Here is a 21,975-nt window from a genome sequence, read left to right as displayed (position 1 = left end):
GGTTCAGTTCAGTTGGGTTTGGGTGGCTCATCATGGATTAGTTGGGGTTGGTTGGGGTTGGGTTGGGTTCCTATGAATTTGGTTGGCTTTGGGTTGGGTTCAGTTGGGTTGGGTTGGGGCTGGGTGGGTTTGGGTTGGGTTTGGTTGGGTTTGGGTTGGGTTTGAGTTGGGTTTAGTTGGGTTTGGTTTGGGGCTGGGTTGGGTTGGGTTGGGGCTGGGTGGGTTTGGGTTGGGTTTGGTTGGGTTTGGGTTGGGTTTGAGTTGGGTTTAGTTGGGTTTGGTTTGGGGCTGGGTTGGGTTTGGGTTTGGGTTGGGTGGGTTTGGGTTCGGTTTGGGTTCGGTTTGGGTTGGGTTTGGGTGGGTTTGGTTGGGTTTGGGTGGGGTTGGGTTTGGGTTGGGTTTGGGTGGGTTTGGGTTGGGTTGGGTTGGGTTTGGGTGGGTTTGGGTTGGTTTGGGTTTGGGTGGGTTTGGGTTGAGTTTGGGTTGGGTTTGGGTTGGGTTTGGGTTGGGTTTGGGTGGGTTTGGGTGGGTTTGGGTTGGTTTGGGTGGGTTTGGTTGGGTTTGGGTGGGTTTGGGTGGGTTTGGGTTGGGTTTGGGTTGGGTTTGGGTGGGTTTGGGTTGGGTTTGGGTGGGTTTGGGGTGGGTTTGGGTTGGGTTTGGGTTTGGGTGGGTTGGGGTTGGGTTTGGGTGGGTTTGGGTGGGTTTGGTTGGGTTTGGGTGGGTTTGGGTGGGTTTGGGTGGGTTTGGGTTGGTTTGGGTTGGGTTTGGGTGGGTTTGGGTTGGGTTTGGGTGGGTTTGGGGTGGGTTTGGGTGGGTTTGGGTTGGGTTTGGGTGGGTTTGGGTGGGTTGGGTTTGGGTTTGGGTTGGGTTTGGGTGGGTTTGGGTGGGTTTGGGTGGGTTGGGTTTGGGTTTGGGTTGGGTTTGGGTGGGTTTGGGTGGGTTTGGGTTGAGTCTGTGTTGAGTTCAGTTGGGTTTGGGTGGGTTTGGGTGGGTTTGGGTGGGTTTGGGTTGGGTTTGGGTGGGTTTGGTTTGGGTTTGGGTGCGTTTGGGTTGGGTTTGGGTGGGTTTGGGTGGGTTTGGGTTGGGTTTGGGTGGGTTTGGGTTGGGTTTGGGTGGGTTTGGGAGGGTTTGGGTGGGTTATGGTTGGGGCTGGTTGAGTTTGGTTGGGTTTGGGTGGGTTTGGGTTGGGTTTGGGTTGGGGTTGGGACTGGTTGGGTTTAGGTTGAGTCTGTGTTGAGTTCAGTTGGGTTTGGGTGGGGCTGGTTGGGTTTGGGTTGGGAGGGGTTTGGGTGGGTTTGGGTGGGGCTGGTTGGGTTTGGGTGGGTTTGGGTGGGTTTGGGTTGGGTTTGGGTTTGGGTTGGGTTTGGGTGGGTTTGGGTTGAGTCTGTGTTGAGTTCAGTTGGGTTTGGGTGGGTTTGGGTGGGTTTGGGTGGGTTTGGGTTGGGTTTGGGTGGGTTTGGTGGGTTTGGGTGGGTTTGGGTTGAGTCTGTGTTGAGTTCAGTTGGGTTTGGGTGGGTTTGGGTGGGTTTGGGTGGGTTTGGGTGGGTTTGGGTTTGGGTTGGTTTGGGTTGGGTTTGGGTGGGTTTGGGTGGGTTTGGGTGGGTTTGGGTGGGTTTGGGTTGGGTTTGGGTTGGGTTGGGTGGGTTTGGGTGGGTTTGGGTTGGGTTTGGGTTGGGTTGGGTTGGGTTTGGGTGGGTTTGGGTTGGGTTTGGGTTGGGTTGGGTTGGGTTTGGGTGGGTTTGGGTTGGGTTCAGTTGGGTTTGGGTTGGTTTGGGTTGGGTTGGGTTGGGTTTGGGTGGGTTTGGGTGGGTTGGGGTTGGGTTTGGGTTGGTTTGGGTTGGTTTGGGTGGGTTTGGGTGGGTTTGGGGTGGGTTTGGGTGGGTTTGGGTTGGGTTTGGGTGGGTTTGGGTGGGTTTGGGTTGGGTTTGGGTGGGTTTGGGTTGGGTTTGGGTGGGTTTGGGTTGGTTTGGGTTGGGTTTGGGTGGGTTTGGGTGGGTTGGGGTTGGGTTTGGGTGGGTTTGGGTGGGTTTGGGTGGGGCTGGTTGGGTTTGGGTGGGTTTGGTTGGGTTTGGGTTTGGTTTGGGTTGGGTTTGGGTGGGTTTGGGTGGGTTTGGGAGGGATTTGGTTGAGTTCAGTTGGGTTTGGTTGGGTTTGGGTTGAGTTTGGGTTGAGTTTTGTTGGGTTTGGGTGGGTTTGGATGGCTCAGGATGGATTCGTTGGGTTCCGATGAGTTTGGGTGGGTTTGACTTGGGTTTGGTTGGGTTTGGTTGGGGTTGGGTTGGGTTCAGTTGGGTTTAGGTTGGGTTTGGGTTGGGTTTGGGTTTGGGTTGGGTTTGGGTTGGGTTTGGGTTGGGTTTGGGTGGGTTTGGGTTGGGTTTGGGTGGGTTTGGGTGGGTTTGGGGTGGGTTTGGGTTGGGTTTGGGTTTGGGTGGGTTGGGGTTGGGTTTGGGTGGGTTTGGGTTGGTTTGGGTTGGGTTTGGGTGGGTTTGGGGTGGGTTTGGGTGGGTTTGGGTTGGGTTTGGGTGGGTTTGGGTGGGTTGGGTTTGGGTTTGGGTTGGGTTTGGGTGGGTTTGGGTGGGTTTGGGTTGAGTCTGTGTTGAGTTCAGTTGGGTTTGGGTGGGTTTGGGTTGGGTTTGGGTGGGTTTGGGTGGGTTTGGGTTGGGTTTGGGTGGGTTTGGGAGGGTTTGGGTGGGTTATGGTTGGGGCTGGTTGAGTTTGGTTGGGTTTGGGTGGGTTTGGGTTGGGTTTGGGTTGGGGTTGGGACTGGTTGGGTTTAGGTTGAGTCTGTGTTGAGTTCAGTTGGGTTTGGGTGGGTTTGGGTTGGGTTTGGGTTGGGTTGGATGGGTTGGGTGGGTTTGGGTTGGGTTGGGTTCAGTTGGGTTTGGGTTGGGTTCAGTTGGGTTTGGGTGGGTTTGGGTTGGGTTTGGGTTGGGTTCAGTTGGGTTGGGTTTGGGTGGGTTTGGGTGGGTTTGGGTTGGGGCTGGTTGGGTTTGGTTGGCTTTGGGTTGAGTCTGTGTTGAGTTCAGTTGGGTTTGGGTGGGTTTGGGTGGGTTTGAGTTGGGTTTTGTTGGGTTTGGTTTGGGGCTGGGTTGGGTTGGGGCTGGGTGGGTTTGGGTGGGTTTGGGTTGGGTTTGGGTGGGTTTGGGTGGGTTTGGGAGGGGTTTGGGGGAGGTTGGGTGGGGTTTGGGGGGGTTTGGGTTGGGTTTGGGGTTGGGTTTGAGTTGGGTTTAGTTGGGTTTGGTTTGGTTGGGTTTGCTTTGGGTTGAGTCTGTGTTGAGTTCAGTTGGGTTTGGGTGGGGTTTGGGTGGGTTTGGGTTGGGTTTGGGTTGGGTTCAGTTGGGTTTGGTTTGGGGCTGGGTTGGGTTGGGTTGGGGCTGGGTGGGTTTGGGTGGGTTTGGGTTGGGTTTGGGTTGAGTTCAGTTGGGTTTGGGTTGGGTTTGGGTTGGGTTGGGTTGAGTTTAGTTGAGTTTAGTTGGGTTTGGGTGGGTTTGGTTGGGTTTGGTTGAGTTTGGGTTGGGTTTGGTCGGATCCAGTTGGGTTCAGTTTCCTTGAGTTCAGGTCTGGATGGGTTTGGTTTGGTTTGGTTGAGTTTGGGTTGGGTTCAGTTGGGTTGGGTTGGGTTTGGATGGCTCAGGATGGATTAGTTGGGTTTGGTTGGGGTTGGGTTGGGTTCCAATGAGTTGGGTTGAGTTTGGTTTGGTTTGGTTGACTTTGGGTTGAGTTCAGTTGGGTTGGGTTGAGTTTGGGTGGCTCCGGATGGATTAGTTGGGTTCCGATGAGTTTGGTTGGGTTTGGCTTGGGTTAGGTTGGGTTTGGGTGGGTTTGGGTGGCTCAGGATGGATTAGTTGGGTTTAGTTGGCTTGGGTTGGGTTTGGGTTGGGGCTGGTTGGGTTTGGTTGGCTTTGGGTTGAGTCTGTGTTGAGTTCAGGTGGGTTTGGGTGGGTTTGGGTTGGGTTTGGGTTGGGTTTGGGTGGGTTTGGGTTGGGTTTGGGTGGGTTTGGGTTGGGTTTGGGTGGGTTTGGGTTGGGTTTGGGTGGGTTTGGGTTGGGTTTGGGTGGGTTTGGGTTGGGTTTGGGTGGGTTTGGGTTGGGTTTGGGTGGGTTTGGGTTGGGTTTAGTTGGGTTTGGTTTGGGGCTGGGTTGGGTTGGGGCTGTGTTTGGGTGGGTTTGGGTTGGGTTTGGGTTGGGGCTGGTTGGGTTTGGTTGGGTTTGGGTTGAGTCTGTGTTGAGTTCAGTTGGGTTTGGTTGGGTTTGGGTTGGGTTTGGGTGGGGCTGGTTGGGTTTGGGTTGGGAGGGTTGGGTTTGGGTTGGGTTCAGCTGGGTTTGGTTGAGTCTGGGTTGAGTTTAGTTGAGTTTAGTTGGGTTTGGGTTGGGTTTGGGTTGGTTTGGTTGGGTTTGGGTGGCTCAGGATGGATTAGTTGGGTTCAGTTGGCTTGGGTTGGGTTTGGGTTGGGGCTGGTTGGGTTTGGGTTGAGTTCAGTTGGGTTTGGTTGAGTTTAGTTGAGTTTAGTTGGGTTTGGTTGGGTTTGGGTGGGTTTGGGTGGGTTTGGGTTGGGTTCAGTTGTGTGAACTTGGATGAATCTGGGTAAATTTGGTCAAATTTGGGTTGAATTTCGGTCAAATTTCATTAAATTTGGGTAAATCTGGGTCAATTTGGGTCAATCTGGGTCAATCTGGGTCAATTTGGGCAAATCTGGGTCAATCTGGGTCAATTTGGGTCAGTTTGGGTCATTCTGGGTGATTTTGGGTAAATTTGGGTGAATCTGGGTAAATTTGGTTTAATTTGGGTCAATTTGGGTTAATCTGAGTACATTTGGGTTGAATTTGGGTAAATTTGGTCAAATTTGGGTAAATCTGGAAGAATCTGGGTAAATTTGGGTGAATTTGGGTCAATTTGGGCAAATTTGGGTCAATTTGGTTGAATTTTGGTCAATTTAGTTGAATTTTGGTCAATTTGGTTGAATTTTGGTCAATTTGGGTCAATTTGGGTTGAATTTGAGTTGAATTTGGTTGAATTTGGGTCAATTTGGGCCAATCTGGGTCAATTTGGGTTGAATTTGGGTGAATCTGGTCGAATCTGGGTCAATTTGGTCGAATCTGGGTCAATTTGGTTGAATTTGGGTCAATTTGGGCCAATCTGGGTCAATTTGGGTTGAATTTGGGTCAATTTGGGCGAATCTGGGTCAATTTGATCGAATTTGGTTGAATTTGGGTCAATTTGGGTTGAATTTGGGTCAATTTGGGCGAATCTGGGTCAATTTGATTGAATTTGGTTGAATTTGGTCGAATTTGGTTGAATCTGGGTCAATTTGGTTGAATTTGGTTGAATTTGGTCGAATTTGGGTCAATTTGGTTGAATTTGGGTCAAATTTGGGTCGAATTTGGGTCAAATTTGGGTCGAATTTGGGTCAATTTGGGTCGAATTTGGGTCAATTTGGGTCGAATTTGGCTCGATTCCCGTTGACGCCGCCCCCGCCGTCCCCGCAGTGTCGGACCGCGACCGGAACCTGCTGGTGTACATGTACCTGCCTGAAGGTGAGCGGGGCGGGGCCGGGCGCCCCCGCTGCCCCCCAGGTGTGCCCAGGTGAGCCCAGGTGAGCCCAGGTGACGCTCGGTGTCCCCCCAGCCAAGGAGTCCTTCGGGGGGCTGCGGCTGCTGCGCCGCGCCGACTTCCACGTGGGGGCGCACGTGAACACGTTCTGGCGCACGCCGTGCCGCGGGCACAGCGAGGGGCCCAACCGGCGCAGCAGCACCTGGGAGAACAAGCACATCACCTGGTTCGGTGAGTGCACACCTGGGGATACACCTGGGGACAGGTGGGACAGGTGGGGATACACCTGGGATACACCTGGGAGAACAAGCACATCACCTGGTTCGGTGAGCGCACACCTGGGACACACCTGGGGACACCTGGGGATACCTGGGGATACACCTGGGATACACCTGGGAGAACAAGCACATCACCTGGTTCGGTGAGTGCACACCTGGGGACAGGTGGGGACAGGTGGGGATACACCTGGGATACACCTGGGAGAACAAGCACATCACCTGGTTCGGTGAGTGCACACCTGGGGACAGGTGGGACAGGTGGGGACACCTGGGATACACCTGGGGTACACCTGGGATACACCTGGGAGAACAAGCACATCACCTGGTTCGGTGAGTGCACACCTGGGGACACACCTGGGGACACCTGGGACACACCTGGGGACAGGTGGGGATACCTGGGGGTACACCTGGGATACACCTGGGAGAACAAGCACATCACCTGGTTCGGTGAGCGCACCTGGGGACACACCTGGGGATACCTGGGGATAGGTGGGGATACACCTGGGATACACCTGGGAGAACAAGCACATCACCTGGTTCGGTGAGTGCACACCTGGGGACACACCTGGGGACACCTGGGGACAGGTGGGACAGGTGGGGATACCTGGGGATAGCTGGGATACACCTGGGGACAGGTGGGGACACCTGGGGATACCTGGGAGAACAAGCACATCACCTGGTTCGGTGAGTGCACACCTGGGACACACCTGGGGACACCTGGGACACACCTGGGGACAGGTGGGACAGCTGGGGACACCTGGGGATACACCTGGAATACACCTGGGAGAACAAGCACATCACCTGGTTCGGTGAGCGCACCTGGGGACACACCTGGGGACAGGTGGGACAGGTGGGGATACCTGGGGATACACCTGGGAGAACAAGCACATCACCTGGTTCGGTGAGTGCACACCTGGGGACACCTGGGGATACCTGGGGACACCTGGGGACACCTGGGGATACACCTGGGAGAACAAGCACATCACCTGGTTCGGTGAGCGCACCTGGGGACACACCTGGGGACAGGTGGGGATACACCTGGGATACACCTGGGAGAACAAGCACATCACCTGGTTCGGTGAGCACACACCTGGGGACACGTGGGGACACCTGGGGATAGCTGGGATACACCTGGGGATACCTGGGGATAGCTGAGATACACCTGGGGGTACCTGGGGATAGCTGGGATACACCTGGGGGTACCTGGGACACACCTGGGGACACACCTGGGGATAGCTGGGATACACCTGGGGGTACCTGGGACACACCTGGGGACACACCTGGGGATACCTGGGACACACCTGGGGACACACCTGGGGATACCTGGGGATAGCTGGGATACACCTGGGGGTACCTGGGATACACCTGGGAGAACAAGCACATCACCTGGTTCGGTGAGCGCACACCTGGGGACACACCTGGGGACACCTGGGACACACCTGGGGACAGGTGGGGATAGCTGGGGATACACCTGGGAGAACAAGCACATCACCTGGTTCGGTGAGCACACCTGGGGACACACCTGGGACACACCTGGGGACAGGTGGGATACACCTGGGGATACCTGGGACACACCTGGGGATACCTGGGGGTACCTGGGATACACCTGGGAGAACAAGCACATCACCTGGTTCGGTGAGCGCACACCTGGGGACGCACCTGGGGACACCTGGGACACACCTGGGGACAGGTGGGGATACCTGGGGACACACCTGGGGACAGGTGGGACAGCTGGGGATATCGGGGATACACCTGGGAGAACAAGCACAGCACCTGGTTCGGTGAGCACACCTGGGGACACACCTGGGACACACCTGGGGACAGGTGGGACAGGTGGGGATACCTGGGGATACATCTGGGGACACCTGGGGATAGCTGGGACACACCTGGGGGTACCTGGGATACACCTGGGAGAACAAGCACATCACCTGGTTCGGTGAGTGCACACCTGGGGACACACCTGGGGACACCTGGGACACACCTGGGGACAGGTGGGGATACCTGGGGGTACACCTGGGATACACCTGGGAGAACAAGCACAGCACCTGGTTCGGTGAGCACACCTGGGGACACACCTGGGGACAGATGGGACAGGTGGGGATACCTGGGGATACACCTGGGAGAACAAGCACATCACCTGGTTCGGTGAGCACACACCTGGGGACAGGTGGGACAGGTGGGGATACCTGGGGATATACCTGGGATACACCTGGGAGAACAAGCACATCACCTGGTTCGGTGAGTGCACACCTGGGGACACACCTGGGACACACCTGGGGACACCTGGGGACAGGTGGGGATACCTGGGGATACACCTGGGAGAACAAGCACAGCACCTGGTTCGGTGAGCGCACACCTGGGGACAGGTGGGGACACCTGGGGATAGCTGGGACACACCTGGGGACACACCTGGGGACACCTGGGGATAGCTGGGATACACCTGGGGACACACCTGGGGATACCTGGGGATAGCTGGGATACACCTGGGGGTACCTGGGACACACCTGGGGACACACCTGGGGATAGCTGGGATACACCTGGGGGTACCTGGGATACACCTGGGAGAACAAGCACATCACCTGGTTCGGTGAGCGCACACCTGGGGACACACCTGGGGACACCTGGGACACACCTGGGGACAGGTGGGGATACACCTGGGACACACCTGGGAGAACAAGCACATCACCTGGTTTGGTGAGCGCACACCTAGGACAGGTGGGGACACCTGGGGACAGCTGGGATACACCTGGGGACAGGTGGGGACACCTGGGGATACCTGGGAGAACAAGCACATCACCTGGTTTGGTGAGCGCACCTGGGGACACACCTGGGAACAGGTGGAGCACACCTGGGACACACCTGGGGACAGGTGGAGCACACCTGGGACACACCTGGGGACAGGTGGAGCACACCTGGGACACACCTGGGGACACACCTGGGAACAGGTGGAGCACACCTGGCACACAGCTGGGGACAGGTGGGACACACCTGGGGACAGGTGGAGCACACCTGGGACACACCTGGGGACAGGTGGAGCACACCTGGGACACACCTGGGGACAGGTGGAGCACACCTGGGACACACCTGGGGACACACCTGGGGACAGGTGGAGCACACCTGGAGCACACCTGGGGACACACCTGGGGACAGGTGGGACACAGCTGGAGCACACCTGGGCTTTGGGGTGCAGGATCCAGGTGTGGCCCTGACTGGGGGGGTGGGGCTCTGGGGTTGGGGGTGGGATTTGAGGTTGGATTTGGGGTTTGGGATTTGGGGTTTGGGGTTTTTGGGGTTGGATTTGGGGTTTTTGGGAATTGGGGTTTCTGGGATTTGGGGTTTTTGGGATGTGATTTGGGATTTGGGGTTTCTGGGATTTGGGGTTTTTGGGATTTGGGGTTTTTGGGGAGGGATTTGGGATTTTGGGGATTTGGGGTTTCTGGGATTTGGGGTTTTTGGGGTTGGGTTTGGGGCTGGATTTGGGGGTTTTGGGGAGGGATTTGGGGCGGGATTTGGGGTTTTTGAGATTTGGGGTTTTTGGGATGGGGGTTGGAGTTGGGGTTTTTGGGGTGGGATTTGGGGTTTTTGGGGTTGGATTTGGGGAGGGATTTGGGGTTTTTGAGATTTGGGGTTTTTGGGGTTTCTGGGATTTGGGTATTTGGGGTTTGGAGTTTTTGGGGATTTTGGGATTTGGGGTTTCTGGGATTTGGGGTTTTTGGGATTTGGGGTTTTTGGGGTGGAATTTGGGGTTTTTGGGATTTGGGGTTTTTGGGGTGGGATTCGGGGTGGGATTTGGGGTTTTTGGGGTTGCATTTGGGGTTTTTGAGATTTGGGGTTTTTGGGATTTGGGGTTTCTGGGATTTGGTTTTTTTGTGGTTTTTGGGGAGGGATTTGGGGTGTTTGGGGCTGGATTTGGGATTTTTGGGATTTGGGGTTGGATTTGGGGTTTTTGGGGTTGGATTTGAGGTTTCTGGGATTTGGGGTTTTGGGACTTGGGGTTTTTGGGATTTGGGGTTTTCGTGGTTGGATTTGGGGCGGGATTTGGGGTTTTTGGGATTTGGTTTTTTTGGGGTGGGATTTGGGGTTTTTGGGGTGGGATTTGGGGTGTTTGGGGTTAGATTTGGGGTTTCGGGGATTTGGGGTTTTTGGGGTGGGATTTGGGATTTTTGGGATTTGGGGTTTCTGGGATTTGGGTTTTTTGGGGTTTCTGGGATTTGGCGTTTTTGGGATTTGGGGTTTTGGGATTTGGGGTGTTTGGGGAGGGATTTGGGGTTTGTGACGCCGCCGTCCCCGCAGCCACGCTGGACGGGGGCCTGGGGCTGCTGCTGCCCATGCAGGAGAAAACCTACAGGAGATTGCTGATGCTGCAGAACGCGCTCAGCTCCGCCCTGCCGCACCTGGCCGGGCTCAACCCGCGGGCCTTCAGGTGAGGGCACACCTGGGCACACCTGGGGTACACCTGGGCACACCTGGGGTACACCTGGGCATACCTGGGATACACATGGGATACACCTGGGTACAGCTGCACACACCTGGGATACACCTGGGCACACCTGGGATACACCTGGGCACACCTGGGGTACACCTGGGCATACCTGGGTACACCTGGGCATACCTGGGTACAGCTGCACACACCTGGGCACACCTGGGATACACCTGGGCACACCTGGGATACACCTGGGGACACCTGGGATATACCTAGGCACACCTGAGTACACCTGGGCACACCTGGGGTACACCTGGGGACACCTGGGCACACCTGAACATACCTGTACACACCTGAGCTCCGCCCTGCCGCACCTGGCCGGGCTCAACCCGCGAGCCTTCAGGTGAGGGCACACCTGGGCACACCTGGGGTACACCTGGGCACACCTGGGATACACATGAGATACACCTGGGTACAGCTGCACACACCTGGGATACACCTGGGCACACCTGGGATACACCTGGGCACACCTGGGGTACACTTGGGCACAGCTACACACACCTGGGATATACCTGGGCACACCTGAGCATACCTGGGTACAGCTGTACACACCTGAGCTCCGCCCTGCCACACCTGGCCGGGCTCAACCTGCGAGCCTTCAGGTGAGGGCACACCTGGGATACACCTGGGCACACCTGGGATACACCTGGGGTACACCTGGGGTACACCTGGGATACACCTGGGCACACCTGGGGCACACCTGGGATACACCTGGGCACACCTGGGGACACCTGGGATATACCTGGGCACACCTGAGCACACCTGGGGACACCTGGGATACACCTGGGCACACCTGGGGACACCTGGGATATACCTGGGCACACCTGGGCACACCTGGGCACACCTGGGATATACCTGGGCACACCTGGGATACACCTGGGCACACCTGGGGACACCTGGGATACACCTGGGGACACCTGGGATATACCTGGGCACACCTGAGTACACCTGTGCACACCTGAGCTCCGCCCTGCTGCACCTGGCCAGCCTCAACCCCCCACCCTACAGGTGGGGACCCTCCTGTCCCCCGTCCCTCTCGTGCTGCACCTCTCACCTGTCCCTCACCTGTCCCAGCTGTGTCCCACCCTTGGCCCTCACCTGTCCTTCATCCATCCCTCACCTGTCCCACCCCTGTCTCAGCTCACATCTGTCCCACCTGTTCCCCCGTCTCACCTGTGTCCCACCTGTCCCACCTGTCCCCCGTCTCACCTGTGTCTCACCTGTTCCACCTGTCATTTGTCCCTCACCTGTCTCACCTGTCCCATCACACACCTCTCACCTGTCCCTCACTTGTCCCACCTGTCCTATCTCACACCTGCCCCACCTGTCTCACCTGTCCCACCTGTCTCACCTGTCTCACACCTGTCCCATCTCACACCTGTCCTACCTGTCTCATCTCTCACCTGTCCTACCTGTCCCACCTGTCCCTCACCTGTCTCACTTGTCTCACACCTGTCCCTCACCTGTATCTCACCTGTTCCACTTGTCTTTTGTCCCTCACCTGTCTCACCTGTCCTCACACCTGTCTCACCTGTCCCCCACCTGTCCCATCTGTTTCACCTGTCCCCTGCCCATCACCTGTCCCTCACCTGTCCCACCTGTCCCCATCCCTCACCTCTCTCACCTGTCCCAATGTCCCTCACCTGTCTCACCTGTCTCAGTGTCCCTCACCTGTCTCACCTGTCCCTCACCTGTCCCCCTCTTCCTCAAATGTCTCTCTGTCCCTCACCTGTCTCACCTGTCCCTCACCTGTCCCCCTGTCCCTCACTTGTCTCACCTGTCTCACCTGTCTCACTTGTCTCACCTGTCCCTCACCTATCCCACCTGTCCCCCTGTCCCTCACCTGTCCCACTGTCCCCCACCTGTCCCCCACCTGTCCCACCTGTCCCTCACCTGTCCCCCTGTCCCTCACCTGTCTCACCTGTCCCTCACCTGTCTCACCTGTCCCTCACCTGTCTCACCTGTCCCACCTGTCTCACCTGTCCCACCTGTCTCACCTATCCCACCTGTCCCCCAATCCCTCACCTGTCTCACCTGTCCCCCTGTCCCCCACCTGTCCCCCACCTGTCTCACCTGTCCCTCACCTCTCTCACCTGTCCCCCACCTGTCCCCCCTGTCCCTCACCTGTCCCTCCTGTCTCACCTGTGCAGGTTGCTGCAGTCGGAGCGGCGCCTGCTGCAGAACGCCGTGCGCAACGTCCTGGACGGGGAACTGCTGGGCAGGTTCCTCTACCTGAGCGCCATGGAGAGGGGAGAGCTGGCCAAGAAAATCGGCACCACACCTGAGATCGTGAGTGACACACCTGGCACAGGTGGGGATGGGACAGGACAGGTGTGGGACAGGACAGGTGTGGGACAGGACAGGTAGGGATGGGACAGGACAGGTGGGGCTGGGCAGGTTCCTCTACCTGAGCGCCATGGAGAGGGGGGAGCTGGCCAAGAAGATCGGCACCACACCTGAGATCGTGAGTGACACACCTGGCACAGGTGGGGATGGGACAGGACAGGTGGGACAGGACAGGTGTGGGCTGGGACAGGACAGGTGTGGGACAGGACAGGTGGGGCTGGGACAGGTGTGGGGCTGGGCAGGTTCCTCTACCTGAGCGCCATGGAACGCGGGGAGCTGGCCAAGAAGATCGGCACCACACCTGAGATGGTGAGTGACACACCTGGCACAGGTGGGGCTGGGACAGGACAGGTGTGGGGCTGGTTTTGGACAAGGATTGGCCAGGTGAGTTTCAGGACAGGTGAGGATTGGCCAGGTAAGGTTTGGGACACGAGAATTGTAGGTAAATTGTGGGACAGGTGAGGTTTGGGATGGGACAGGTGAGGTTCAGGACAGGTGAGGCCTGGGCAGGTGAGGCTCAGGACAGGTGAGGTTCAGGACAGGTGAGGCTCAGGACAGGTGAGGTTCAGGACAGGTGAGGTTCAGGACAGGTGAGGCTCAGGACAGGTGAGGCTCAGGACAGGTGAGGTTCAGGACAGGTGAGGTTCAGGACAGGTGAGGCTCAGGACAGGTGAGGTTCAGGACAGGTGAGGTTCAGGACAGGTGAGGCCTGGGCAGGTGAGGTTCAGGACAGGTGAGGTTCAGGACAGGTGAGGCCTGGGCAGGTGAGGTTTAGGACAGGTGAGGTTCAGGACAGGTGAGGCCTGGGCAGGTGAGGTTTAGGACAGGTGAGGTTCAGGACAGGTGAGGCCTGGACAGGTGAGGTTCAGGCCAGGTAAGATTTGGGACAGGTGAGGTTTGGACATTGGGAGGCTCAGGACAGGTGAGTTTTGGACAGGTGAAGTTTGGGCCAGGTGAGGATTGGCCAGGTGAGGTTCAGACCAGGTGAGCTTTGTGCCAGGTGAGGATTGGGCCACGTGAGGATTGGCCAGGTGAGGTCTGGACAGGTAAATTTTGGGGCAGGTGAAGCTCAGGACAGGTGAGTTTCAGGCCAGGTGAAAATTGGCCAGGTGAGCTTTGGGCCAGGTGAGGTCTGGGCATTGTGAGCTTTGGGACAGGTGAGGATTGGCCAGGTGAGGTCTGGACAGGTGAGGATTGGCCAGGTGAGGTCTGGACAGGTGAGATCTGGACAGGTGAGGATTGGCCAGGTGAGGTCTGGACAGGTGAGCTTTGAGCCAGGTGAGGTCTGGACAGGTGAGGTCTGGACAGGTGAGGATTGGCCAGGTGAGGTCTGGACATTGTGAGCTTTGGACAGGTGAGGTCTGGACATTGTGAGCTTTGGACAGGTGAGTATTGGCCAGGTGAAATTCAGACCAGGTGAGCTTTGAGCCAAGTGAGCTTTGGGACAGGTGAGGCTTGGACAGGTGAGGATTGGCCAGGTGAGGTCTGGACAGGTGAGGTTTGGGCCAGGTGAGGTTTGGGACAGGTGAGGTTTGGGCCACGTGAGGATTGGCCAGGTGAGGTCTGGACAGGTAAATTTTGGGGCAGGTGAAGCTCAGGACAGGTGAGTTTCAGGCCAGGTGAAAATTGGCCAGGTGAGCTTTGGGCCAGGTGAGGTCTGGACATTGTGAGCTTTGGACAGGTGAGGATTGGCCAGGTGAGGTTCAGACCAGGTGAGTTTGGACCAGGTGAGGTCTGGACAGGTGAGGATTGGCCAGGTGAGGTCTGGACAGGTAAATTTTGGGCCAGGAGAGTTTCAGACCGGGTGAAAATTGGCCAGGTGATTTTGGGCCAGGTGAGGTTCCAGCCAGGTGAGCTTTGGGCCAGGTGAGGTCTGGACAGGTGAGGATTGGCCAGGTGAGGTTCAGACCAGGTGAGGATTGAGCCAGGTGAGGTTTGGGCCAGGTGAGGTCTGGACAGGTAAATTTTGGGCCAGGTGAAGCTCAGGACAGGTGAGTTTCTGGCCAGGTGAAAATTGACCAGGTGAGCTTTGTGTCAGGTGAGGTCTGGGCATTGTGAGCTTTGGGACAGGTGAGGATTGGCCAGGTGAGGTTCAGACCAGGTGAGTTTGGGCCAGGTGAGGTCTGGACAGGTGAGGTCTGGACAGGTGAGGATTGGCCAGGTGAGGTCTGGACAGGTGAGGTCTGGACAGGTGAGGATTGGCCAGGTGAGGTCTGGACAGGTAAAGTTTGGGCCAGGAGAGTTTCAGACCGGGTGAAAATTGGCCAGGTGAGTTTGGGCCAGGTGAGGTTTGGACAGGTGAGCTTTGGGCCAGGTGAGGTCTGGACAGGTGAGGATTGGACAGGTGAGTTTGGGCCAGGTGAGGCTTGGACAGGTGAGGTTCAGACCAGGTGAGTTTGGGCCAGGTGAGGTCTGGACAGGTGAGGATTGGCCAGGTGAGTTTGGGCCAGGTGAGCCCCTGAGCTCTCTCCCCTCCCCCACAGATCCTGGACGACCTCCTGGAGATCGACCGAGTCACCGCCCACTTCTGAGGGACCCAAATCCCCCCAAAATCCCCCAAAAAATCCCAAAAAACCCTAAAAAATCCCCAAAAATCCCAAAATCCCCAAAAATCCCCAAAAATCCCCCAAAAATCCCCCAAAAATCCTGAAATTTCAAATCAATCACAAAAAAAATCCCCCAAAATCCCCCAAAAATCCCCCAAAATCCCCCAAAACATTCCCAAAAAAACCCCCAAAAAATGTCACCAAAATAAGGAAATTCCCCCAAAATCCCCCCAAAAATCCCCAAATTTCAAATCAATCTCCAAAAAAAAAATCCCCCAAAATTCAGAAATTGCCAAAAAAATCCTCCAAAATTCCAGAAAAGAACCCCAAAAATTTCTCAAATGTCTAAAAAATCTCAGAAAAATCCCCAAAGAAAACCCAAAAAAATCCCCCTAAAACCCCAAAAATCTCCCAAAAAATCCCCCAAAATTCAAAAAAAATTCCAGAAAATTTCCCCAAAAATCCCAAATCTCCCCCAAAAAAATCCCCCAAAAAATCCCCCAAAAATCCCCCTAAAAATTTAAAAAATCTCCAAAATCCCCCCCAAAAAAATCCCCAAATTTTTTAGAATTCCCCAAAAATTCACAAAAAAAAAAAACCAACCAACCCCCCACCCATTCCTCAAATTTTGTAACAAATCCCCCAAAAAAAATCCCCCAAAAAATCCCAAAAAATCAAAAAAAAATCCCCCAAAAAACAAAAAAAATTTAAAAAAAAATCCCGAAAATTCCCAAAAATCCCCCAAAATCCCAACCCCCCCCCAAAATCCTGTTTGTAATAAAAGACAAATTTCAGTTCTGGTTTTGGGGTTTATTTGGGGGAATTTTTTGGGAAATTTGGGGGGAATTTTGGGGGAATTTTGGGGGGAAATTTGGGGAAGATTTTGGGGGAATTTTGGTGGATTTGGGGAAATTTTTGGGAATTTTGGGGAATTTTTTGGAAATTTTTGGGAATTCAGGGGAAAATTTTGGAGGAATTTTTGGAAATTTTGGGGAAGATTTCGGGGAAAGTTTTGGGAATTTTTGGGGAAATTTTGGGAAATTTTGGGGGGGATTTTGGGGAAATTTTTGGGGAAGATTTTGGGGGAATTTGGGGGGATTTGGGGCAAGATTTGGGGGAATTTTGGGAAGTATAGGGGAATTTTGGGGCTTTTGAGGGGGAATTTTGGGGAATTTGGTGAAATTTTGGGGAAAATTTTGGGGAAATTTTTGGGGAAGATTTTGGGAGAAATTTTGGGAATTTTTTGGGAATTTTGGGGAAGATTTTGGGGGAAGTTCTGGGAATTTTGGGGTAATTTTTGGGACATTTTTGGGAATTTTGGGGGAATTTTCAGGAATTTTTGGGATTTGAATTTTAGGGGAATTTTGGGGGAATTTTTGGGACTTTTGGGGAAGATTTTGGGGGAATTTTAGGGGAATTTGGGGGGAATTTGGGGGGAATTTCAGGAGATTTGGGGTTCACAGTGCCTTGGGCTGTTCACAGTGAATTCCGGGGAGGGGATTTGGGGATTTTTGGTATTTTGGGGATTTCTGGGCAGATTTTGGGGCAATTTTTGGTTTTTCTCAGGGATTTTTGGGGCTCCTTTTTTCCAGGTCCTTTTTTGGGTGCTTTTCACTCCATTTTGGGAATTTTTTTTTTTTGGGGGGTGTTTTGGGTTTTTCTGCTCTTCCAGGTGTTTTTTTTTGGGGGTGGGTTCAGAATTTTTTCGGGTGTTTTCAGCAGAATTTTGGTTCTTTTGGGCTATTTCTGGCTGGTTTGGGGCTATTTTGGGTATTTCGGGGTATTTCCAGCTCTTTTTTGGGATATTTTTGGCTGTTTCCAGCTTTTTTTTTCCGTTCCCGGCTGATTTTGGGGCATTTTTGGCTCTTTTGGCTGTTCCCAGCTGGTGTTGGCTGTTTCCAGGTGTTTCCAGCTGTTTTTTTGGTGTTCCTGGCCAGGTTTTGGGCTGTTTCAGGTGCTTTTCCTGTCTCCAGTTGTTCTCCAGATGTTCCCAGGTGTTCCCAGCCAGTTTTTGGGGGATTTCAGGTGTTTCCAGCTGGTTTTGGGCTCATTCCAGGTGTTCCTGGCCGGTTTCTGGGCTATTTCTGGTGGCTTTGGCTGTTTCCAGGTGTTCTTCAGGTGTTCTCCAGGTGTTCCCAGCCGGTTTTTAGGGTATTTCAGGTGTTTTCAGCCGGTTTTTGGGCCATTTTTTGGTTGTTTTCCAGGTGTTCTCAGGTGTTCCCTGCCAATTTTGGGGTATTTTGGGTGTTTCCAGACAGTTCTGGGGGTATTTTGGCTGTTTCTGGTTGTTTCCCAGGTGCTCTCAGGTGTTCCCAGCCACTTTCCAGGTGTTCCCAGCCGATTTTGGGGATATTTTGGGTGCCTTTGGCTGTCTCAGGTGTTCTCAGGTGTTCCCAGCCCATTTCAGGGTATTTTTGGGGTGTTCCCAGCCGGTTTTTGGGGTGTTCCTGGCCAGTTTTCCCGGTGTTTTCAGGTGCTTTGGGTGTTCCCTGTTGTTTTCCAGGTGTTCTCAGGTGTTCCCAGCTGATTTTTGGGGCATTTTCAGGTGTTTCCGGCCGATTTTGAATTATTTTTGGGTGTTCACAGCCCATTTTCGCCATTTTTGGGGTATTTTGGGTGTTCCCATTCCATTTTTGGGGTGTTTCAGGTATTCCCGTTCCATTTTTTGGGCATTTTCAGGAGTTTCCATCCAATTTTTGGGGCATTTTCAGGTATTTCTAGCCGATTTTGGGTTATTTTTGAGTGTTCCCAGCCGCTTTTTGGGGTGTTCCGGGTGTTCCCACTCCATTTTTGGGGTGTTTCAGGTATTCCCATTCCATTTTTGGGGTATTTCAGGTGTTCCCATTCCATTTTGGGGATGTTTTGGGTGTTCCCAGCCACTTTTTGGGGCATTTTCAGGTATTTCCAGCCGAGGTTGGGGTATTTTGGGGTGTTTCCAGCTGGGTTTTTGGGGCATTTTCAGCATTCCCACTCCATTTTTGGGGTGTTTCAGGTGTTCCATTTCCATTTTTGGGGTGTTTTCAGCATTCCCAGCCGGTTTTTTGGGGTATTTGGGGGGTTTCCATCCAATTTTGGGGGCATTTTCAGCATTCTCAGCCCATTTTTGGGGTGTTTCAGGTATTCCCATTCAATTTTTGGGGTATTTTGGGTGTTCCCAGCCAGTTTTTGGGTTGTTTTCAGCATTCCCATTCAATTTTTACGGTATTTCGGGTGTTCCCATTCCATTCTCGGGGTGTTTCAGGTGTTCCCAGCCGATTTTCGGGGTGTTTCCGTCCCTCCCAGCGGTTTTTGGGGTGTTTTGGGTGTTCCCATTCCATTTTTGGGGCATTTCAGGTGTTCCCACTCCATGTTGGGGTATTTTGGGTGTTCCCACTCCATTTTCGGGGTGTTTCAGGTGTTCCATTTCCATTTTCGGGGTGTTTCAGGTGTTCCCTGCCCATTTTCGGGGTGTTTCAGGTGTTCCCATTCCATTTTGGGGGTGTTTTGGGTGCTCCCACTCCGTTTTTGGGGCATTTCAGGTATTTCCATCCATTTTTGGGGTATTTTGGGTGTTCCCATTCCATTTTTGGGGTATTTTCGGGTGTTTCCATCCATTTTCGGGGTATTTTGGGTGTTCCATTTCCATTCTCGGGGTGTTTCAGGTGTTCCCTGCCCATTTTTGGGGTATTTCCGTCCCTCCCAGCGGTTTTTGGGGTGTTTCGGGTGTTCCATTTCCATTTTTGGGGGATTTTCAGGTATTTCCAGCCGATTTTGGGGTATTTTGGGGTGTTTCCATTTCCATTTTCGGGGTATTTCAGGTATTTCCATCCATTTTTGGGGTGTTTCCATCCATTTTTGGGGTGTTTCAGGTGTTCCCACTCCATTTTTGGGGTGTTCCAGGTGTTCCATTTCCATTCTCGGGATATTTCAGGTGTTCCCTGCCCATTTTCGGGGTGTTTCAGGTGTTCCCATTCCATTTTCGGGGTGTTTCAGGTATTTCCATCCATTTTTGGGGTATTTCGGGTGTTTCCATTTCCATTTTTGGGGTGTTTCAGGTGTTCCCTGCCCATTTTCCGTCCCTCCAGGTGGTTTTTGGGGTGTTTCAGGTGTTCCATTTCCATTTTTGGGGGATTTTTGGGTGTTTCCAGCCGATTTTGGGGTATTTTGGGGTGTTTCTATCCATTTTCAGGGTGTTTCAGGTGTTCCCACTCCATTCTCGGGGTGTTTCAGGTGTTCCATTTTTGGGGTATTTTGGGGTGTTTCCATCCAATTTTGGGGTGTTTCAGGTGTTCCATTTCCATTCTCGGGGTGTTTCAGGTGTTCCCTGCCCATTTTCGGGGTGTTTCAGGTATTCCCATTCCATTTTGGGGGTGTTTTGGGTGTTCCCACTCCGTTTTTGGGGCATTTCAGGTATTTCCATCCATTTTTGGGGTATTTTGGGTGTTTCCATCCATTTTTGGGGTGTTTCAGGTGTTCCCATTCCATTTTTGGGGTTATTTTTGGGTGTTTCCATTCCATTTTTGGGGCATTTCAGGTGTTCCATTTCCATTTTTGGGGTGTTTCAGGTATTCCCACTCCATTTTTTGGGTGTTTCGGGTGTTCCCATTCCATTTGGGGGGGTTATTTTTGGGTGTTTCCATCTGGTTTCGAGGTATTTCAGGTGTTTCATTTCCATTTTTGGGGTGTTTTGGGGTGTTTCCATCCATACTCGGGGTGTTCCAGGTGTTCCATTCTCGGGGTGTTTCAGGTGTTCCCAATTCCATTTTTGGGGTATTTTCAGCATTCCCAATCCATTTTCGGGGTGTTTCAGGTATTTCCATCCATTTTTGGGGTGTTCCCACTCCGTTTTTGGGGCATTTCAGGTATTCCCAATTCCATTTTCAGGGTGTTTCAGGTATTTCCATCCATTTTTGGGGTGTTTCAGGTGTTCCCACTCGGTTTTCGGGGTGTTTCAGGTGTTCCATTTCCATTTTTGGGGCATTTCAGGTATTTCCATTCCGTTTTTGGGGTATTTTGGGTGTTTCCATTTCCATTCTCGAGGTGTTTCAGGTGTTCCCACTCCGTTTTTGGGGATTATTTTTGGGTGTTTCCATCCGGTTTTGGGGTATTTTGGGTATTCCCACTCCATTTTTGGGGTGTTTCAGGTGTTCCCTGCCCATTTTCTGTCCCTCCCGGTGGTTTTTGGGGTGTTTCAGGTGTTCCATTTCCATTTTTGGGGTATTTCAGGTATTTCCAGCCGATTTGGGGGTATTTTTGGGTGTTTCTATCCATTTTCGGGGTGTTTCAGGTATTCCCATTCCATTTTTGGGGTATTTCAGGTGTTCCCATTCCATTTTTGGGGGCGTTTTCAGCATTTCCATCCATTTTTGGGGTGTTCCCACTCCGTTTTTGGGGCATTTCAGGTATTCCCAATTCCATTTTCGGGGTGTTTCAGGTATTTCCATCCATTTTTGGGGTGTTTCAGGTGTTCCCACTCGGTTTTCGGGGTGTTTCAGGTGTTCCATTTCCATTTTTGGGAGATTTTCAGGTATTTCCAGCCGATTTTGGGGTATTTTTGGGTGTTTCTATCCATTTTCAGGGTGTTTCAGGTATTCCCATTCCATTTTTGGGGTGTTTCCATCCATTTTTGGGGTATTTTGGGGTGTTTCCATCCATTTTTGGGGTGTTTCAGGTGTTCCATTTCCATTCTCGGGATATTTCAGGTGTTCCCTGCCCATTTTCAGGGTGTTTCAGGTATTTCCATCCATTTTTGGGGTGTTTTGGGTATTCCCATTCCATTTTCGGGGTGTTTCAGGTGTTCCAGTTCCATGTTTGGGGTATTTTGGGGTGTTTCCATCCATTTTTGGGGTGTTTCAGGTGTTCCCTGCCCATTTTCTGTCCCTCCTGGTGGTTTTTGGGGTATTTTGGGTGTTCCCATTTCCATTTTTGGGGTGTTTCAGGTGTTCCCAATCCATTTTCGGGGTATTTCAGGTATTCCCATTCCATTTTTGGGGTATTTTGGGGTGTTCCCATTCCATTTTCGGGATGTTCCAGGTGTTCAATTTTCGGGGTATTTCAGGTGTTCCCTGCCCATTTTCGGGGTATTTCAGGTATTTCCATCCATTTTTGGGTTATTTTGGGTGTTTCCATCCATTTTTGGGGTGTTTCAGGTGTTCCCATTCCATTTTTGGGGCATTTCAGGTATTTCCATCCATTTTTGGGGTATTTTGGGGTGTTCCCATTCCATTTTCGGGGTGTTCCAGGTGTTCCATTTTCGGGGTATTTCAGGTGTTCCCTGCCCATTCTCGGGGTGTTTCAGGTGTTCCAGGTGTTCCATTTTTGGGGTATTTCAGGTATTCCAAATTCAATTCTCGGGGTATTTCAGGTGTTCCCTGCCAATTTTCGGGGTGTTTCAGGTGTTCCCTGCCCATTCTCGGGGTGTTTCAGGTGTTCCAGGTGTTCCATTCTCGGGGTGTTCCAGGTGTTCCATTTTCGGGGTATTTCAGGTGTTCCATTTCCATTTTTGGGGTGTTCCAGGTGTTCCCTGCCCATTCTCGGGGTGTTTCCGTCCCTCCCGGGTGTTTGGGGGGGACAGGTGGGGCAGTCCCGTGCCGGTGACGCCCCCTCAGGTGCGCAGCAGGTGCTGCAGGTGCTCCCCGAGCGGCAGCGCCCCCCAGCGGCTCAGCAGCCGCAGCGCCGCCGCCGCCAGCCGGAACCGCAGCCACTCCAACCTGCGGGGGGGGACAGTGAGCTCACCTGGGGGGACAGCTGAGGTCACCTGGGGGACAGGTGAGCTCACCTGGGGTCACACACA

General features: G+C 53.5%; 3 protein-coding genes across 6 annotated transcripts in view; 2 read left to right on the top strand and 1 right to left on the bottom strand.

The window, feature by feature from the left end:
* The window catches only part of CPSF1 (cleavage and polyadenylation specific factor 1), a 130,987-nt gene extending 114,990 nt beyond the window's left edge, over positions 1–15,997 (top strand). For 2 of the 4 annotated variants that reach the window (XM_059868611.1, XM_059868620.1), the window contains exons 33-38: positions 5,487–5,534; positions 5,626–5,781; positions 10,122–10,251; positions 12,462–12,658; positions 12,695–12,775; positions 15,141–15,997. In XM_059868611.1, the coding sequence (XP_059724594.1) occupies positions 5,487–5,534; positions 5,626–5,781; positions 10,122–10,251; positions 12,462–12,658; positions 12,695–12,771 (608 nt within the window). In that variant the 3' untranslated portion in view covers positions 12,772–12,775; positions 15,141–15,997. The remainder of the gene's footprint in view (positions 1–5,486; positions 5,535–5,625; positions 5,782–10,121; positions 10,252–12,461; positions 12,659–12,694; positions 12,776–15,140) is intronic. The other 2 variants (XM_059868628.1, XM_059868635.1) reach the window with 1 other exon arrangement.
* A 393-nt stretch (positions 15,998–16,390) lies between these two features.
* On the top strand, positions 16,391–21,823 carry LOC132338789 (uncharacterized). The gene is made up of 6 exons (XM_059868648.1): positions 16,391–17,417; positions 17,581–18,007; positions 19,717–20,076; positions 20,470–20,500; positions 21,578–21,642; positions 21,699–21,823. Exons 1-6 carry the CDS (start codon positions 17,188–17,190, stop codon positions 21,777–21,779), a joined length of 1,194 nt encoding a protein of 397 aa, XP_059724631.1. The 5' UTR covers positions 16,391–17,187; the 3' UTR covers positions 21,780–21,823.
* ADCK5 (aarF domain containing kinase 5) overlaps positions 21,749–21,975 on the bottom strand; it is a 44,961-nt gene continuing 44,734 nt past the window's right edge. The window contains 1 exon segment of the mRNA XM_059868660.1: positions 21,749–21,892. Within this exon segment, the coding sequence (XP_059724643.1) occupies positions 21,787–21,892 (106 nt within the window). The 3' untranslated portion in view covers positions 21,749–21,786.

Source organism: Haemorhous mexicanus, chromosome 1 (assembly GCF_027477595.1).
Source record: "Haemorhous mexicanus isolate bHaeMex1 chromosome 1, bHaeMex1.pri, whole genome shotgun sequence".
Classification (NCBI taxonomy): domain Eukaryota; kingdom Metazoa; phylum Chordata; class Aves; order Passeriformes; family Fringillidae; genus Haemorhous; species Haemorhous mexicanus.
This window is presented reverse-complemented; position numbering and strand designations above follow the sequence as displayed.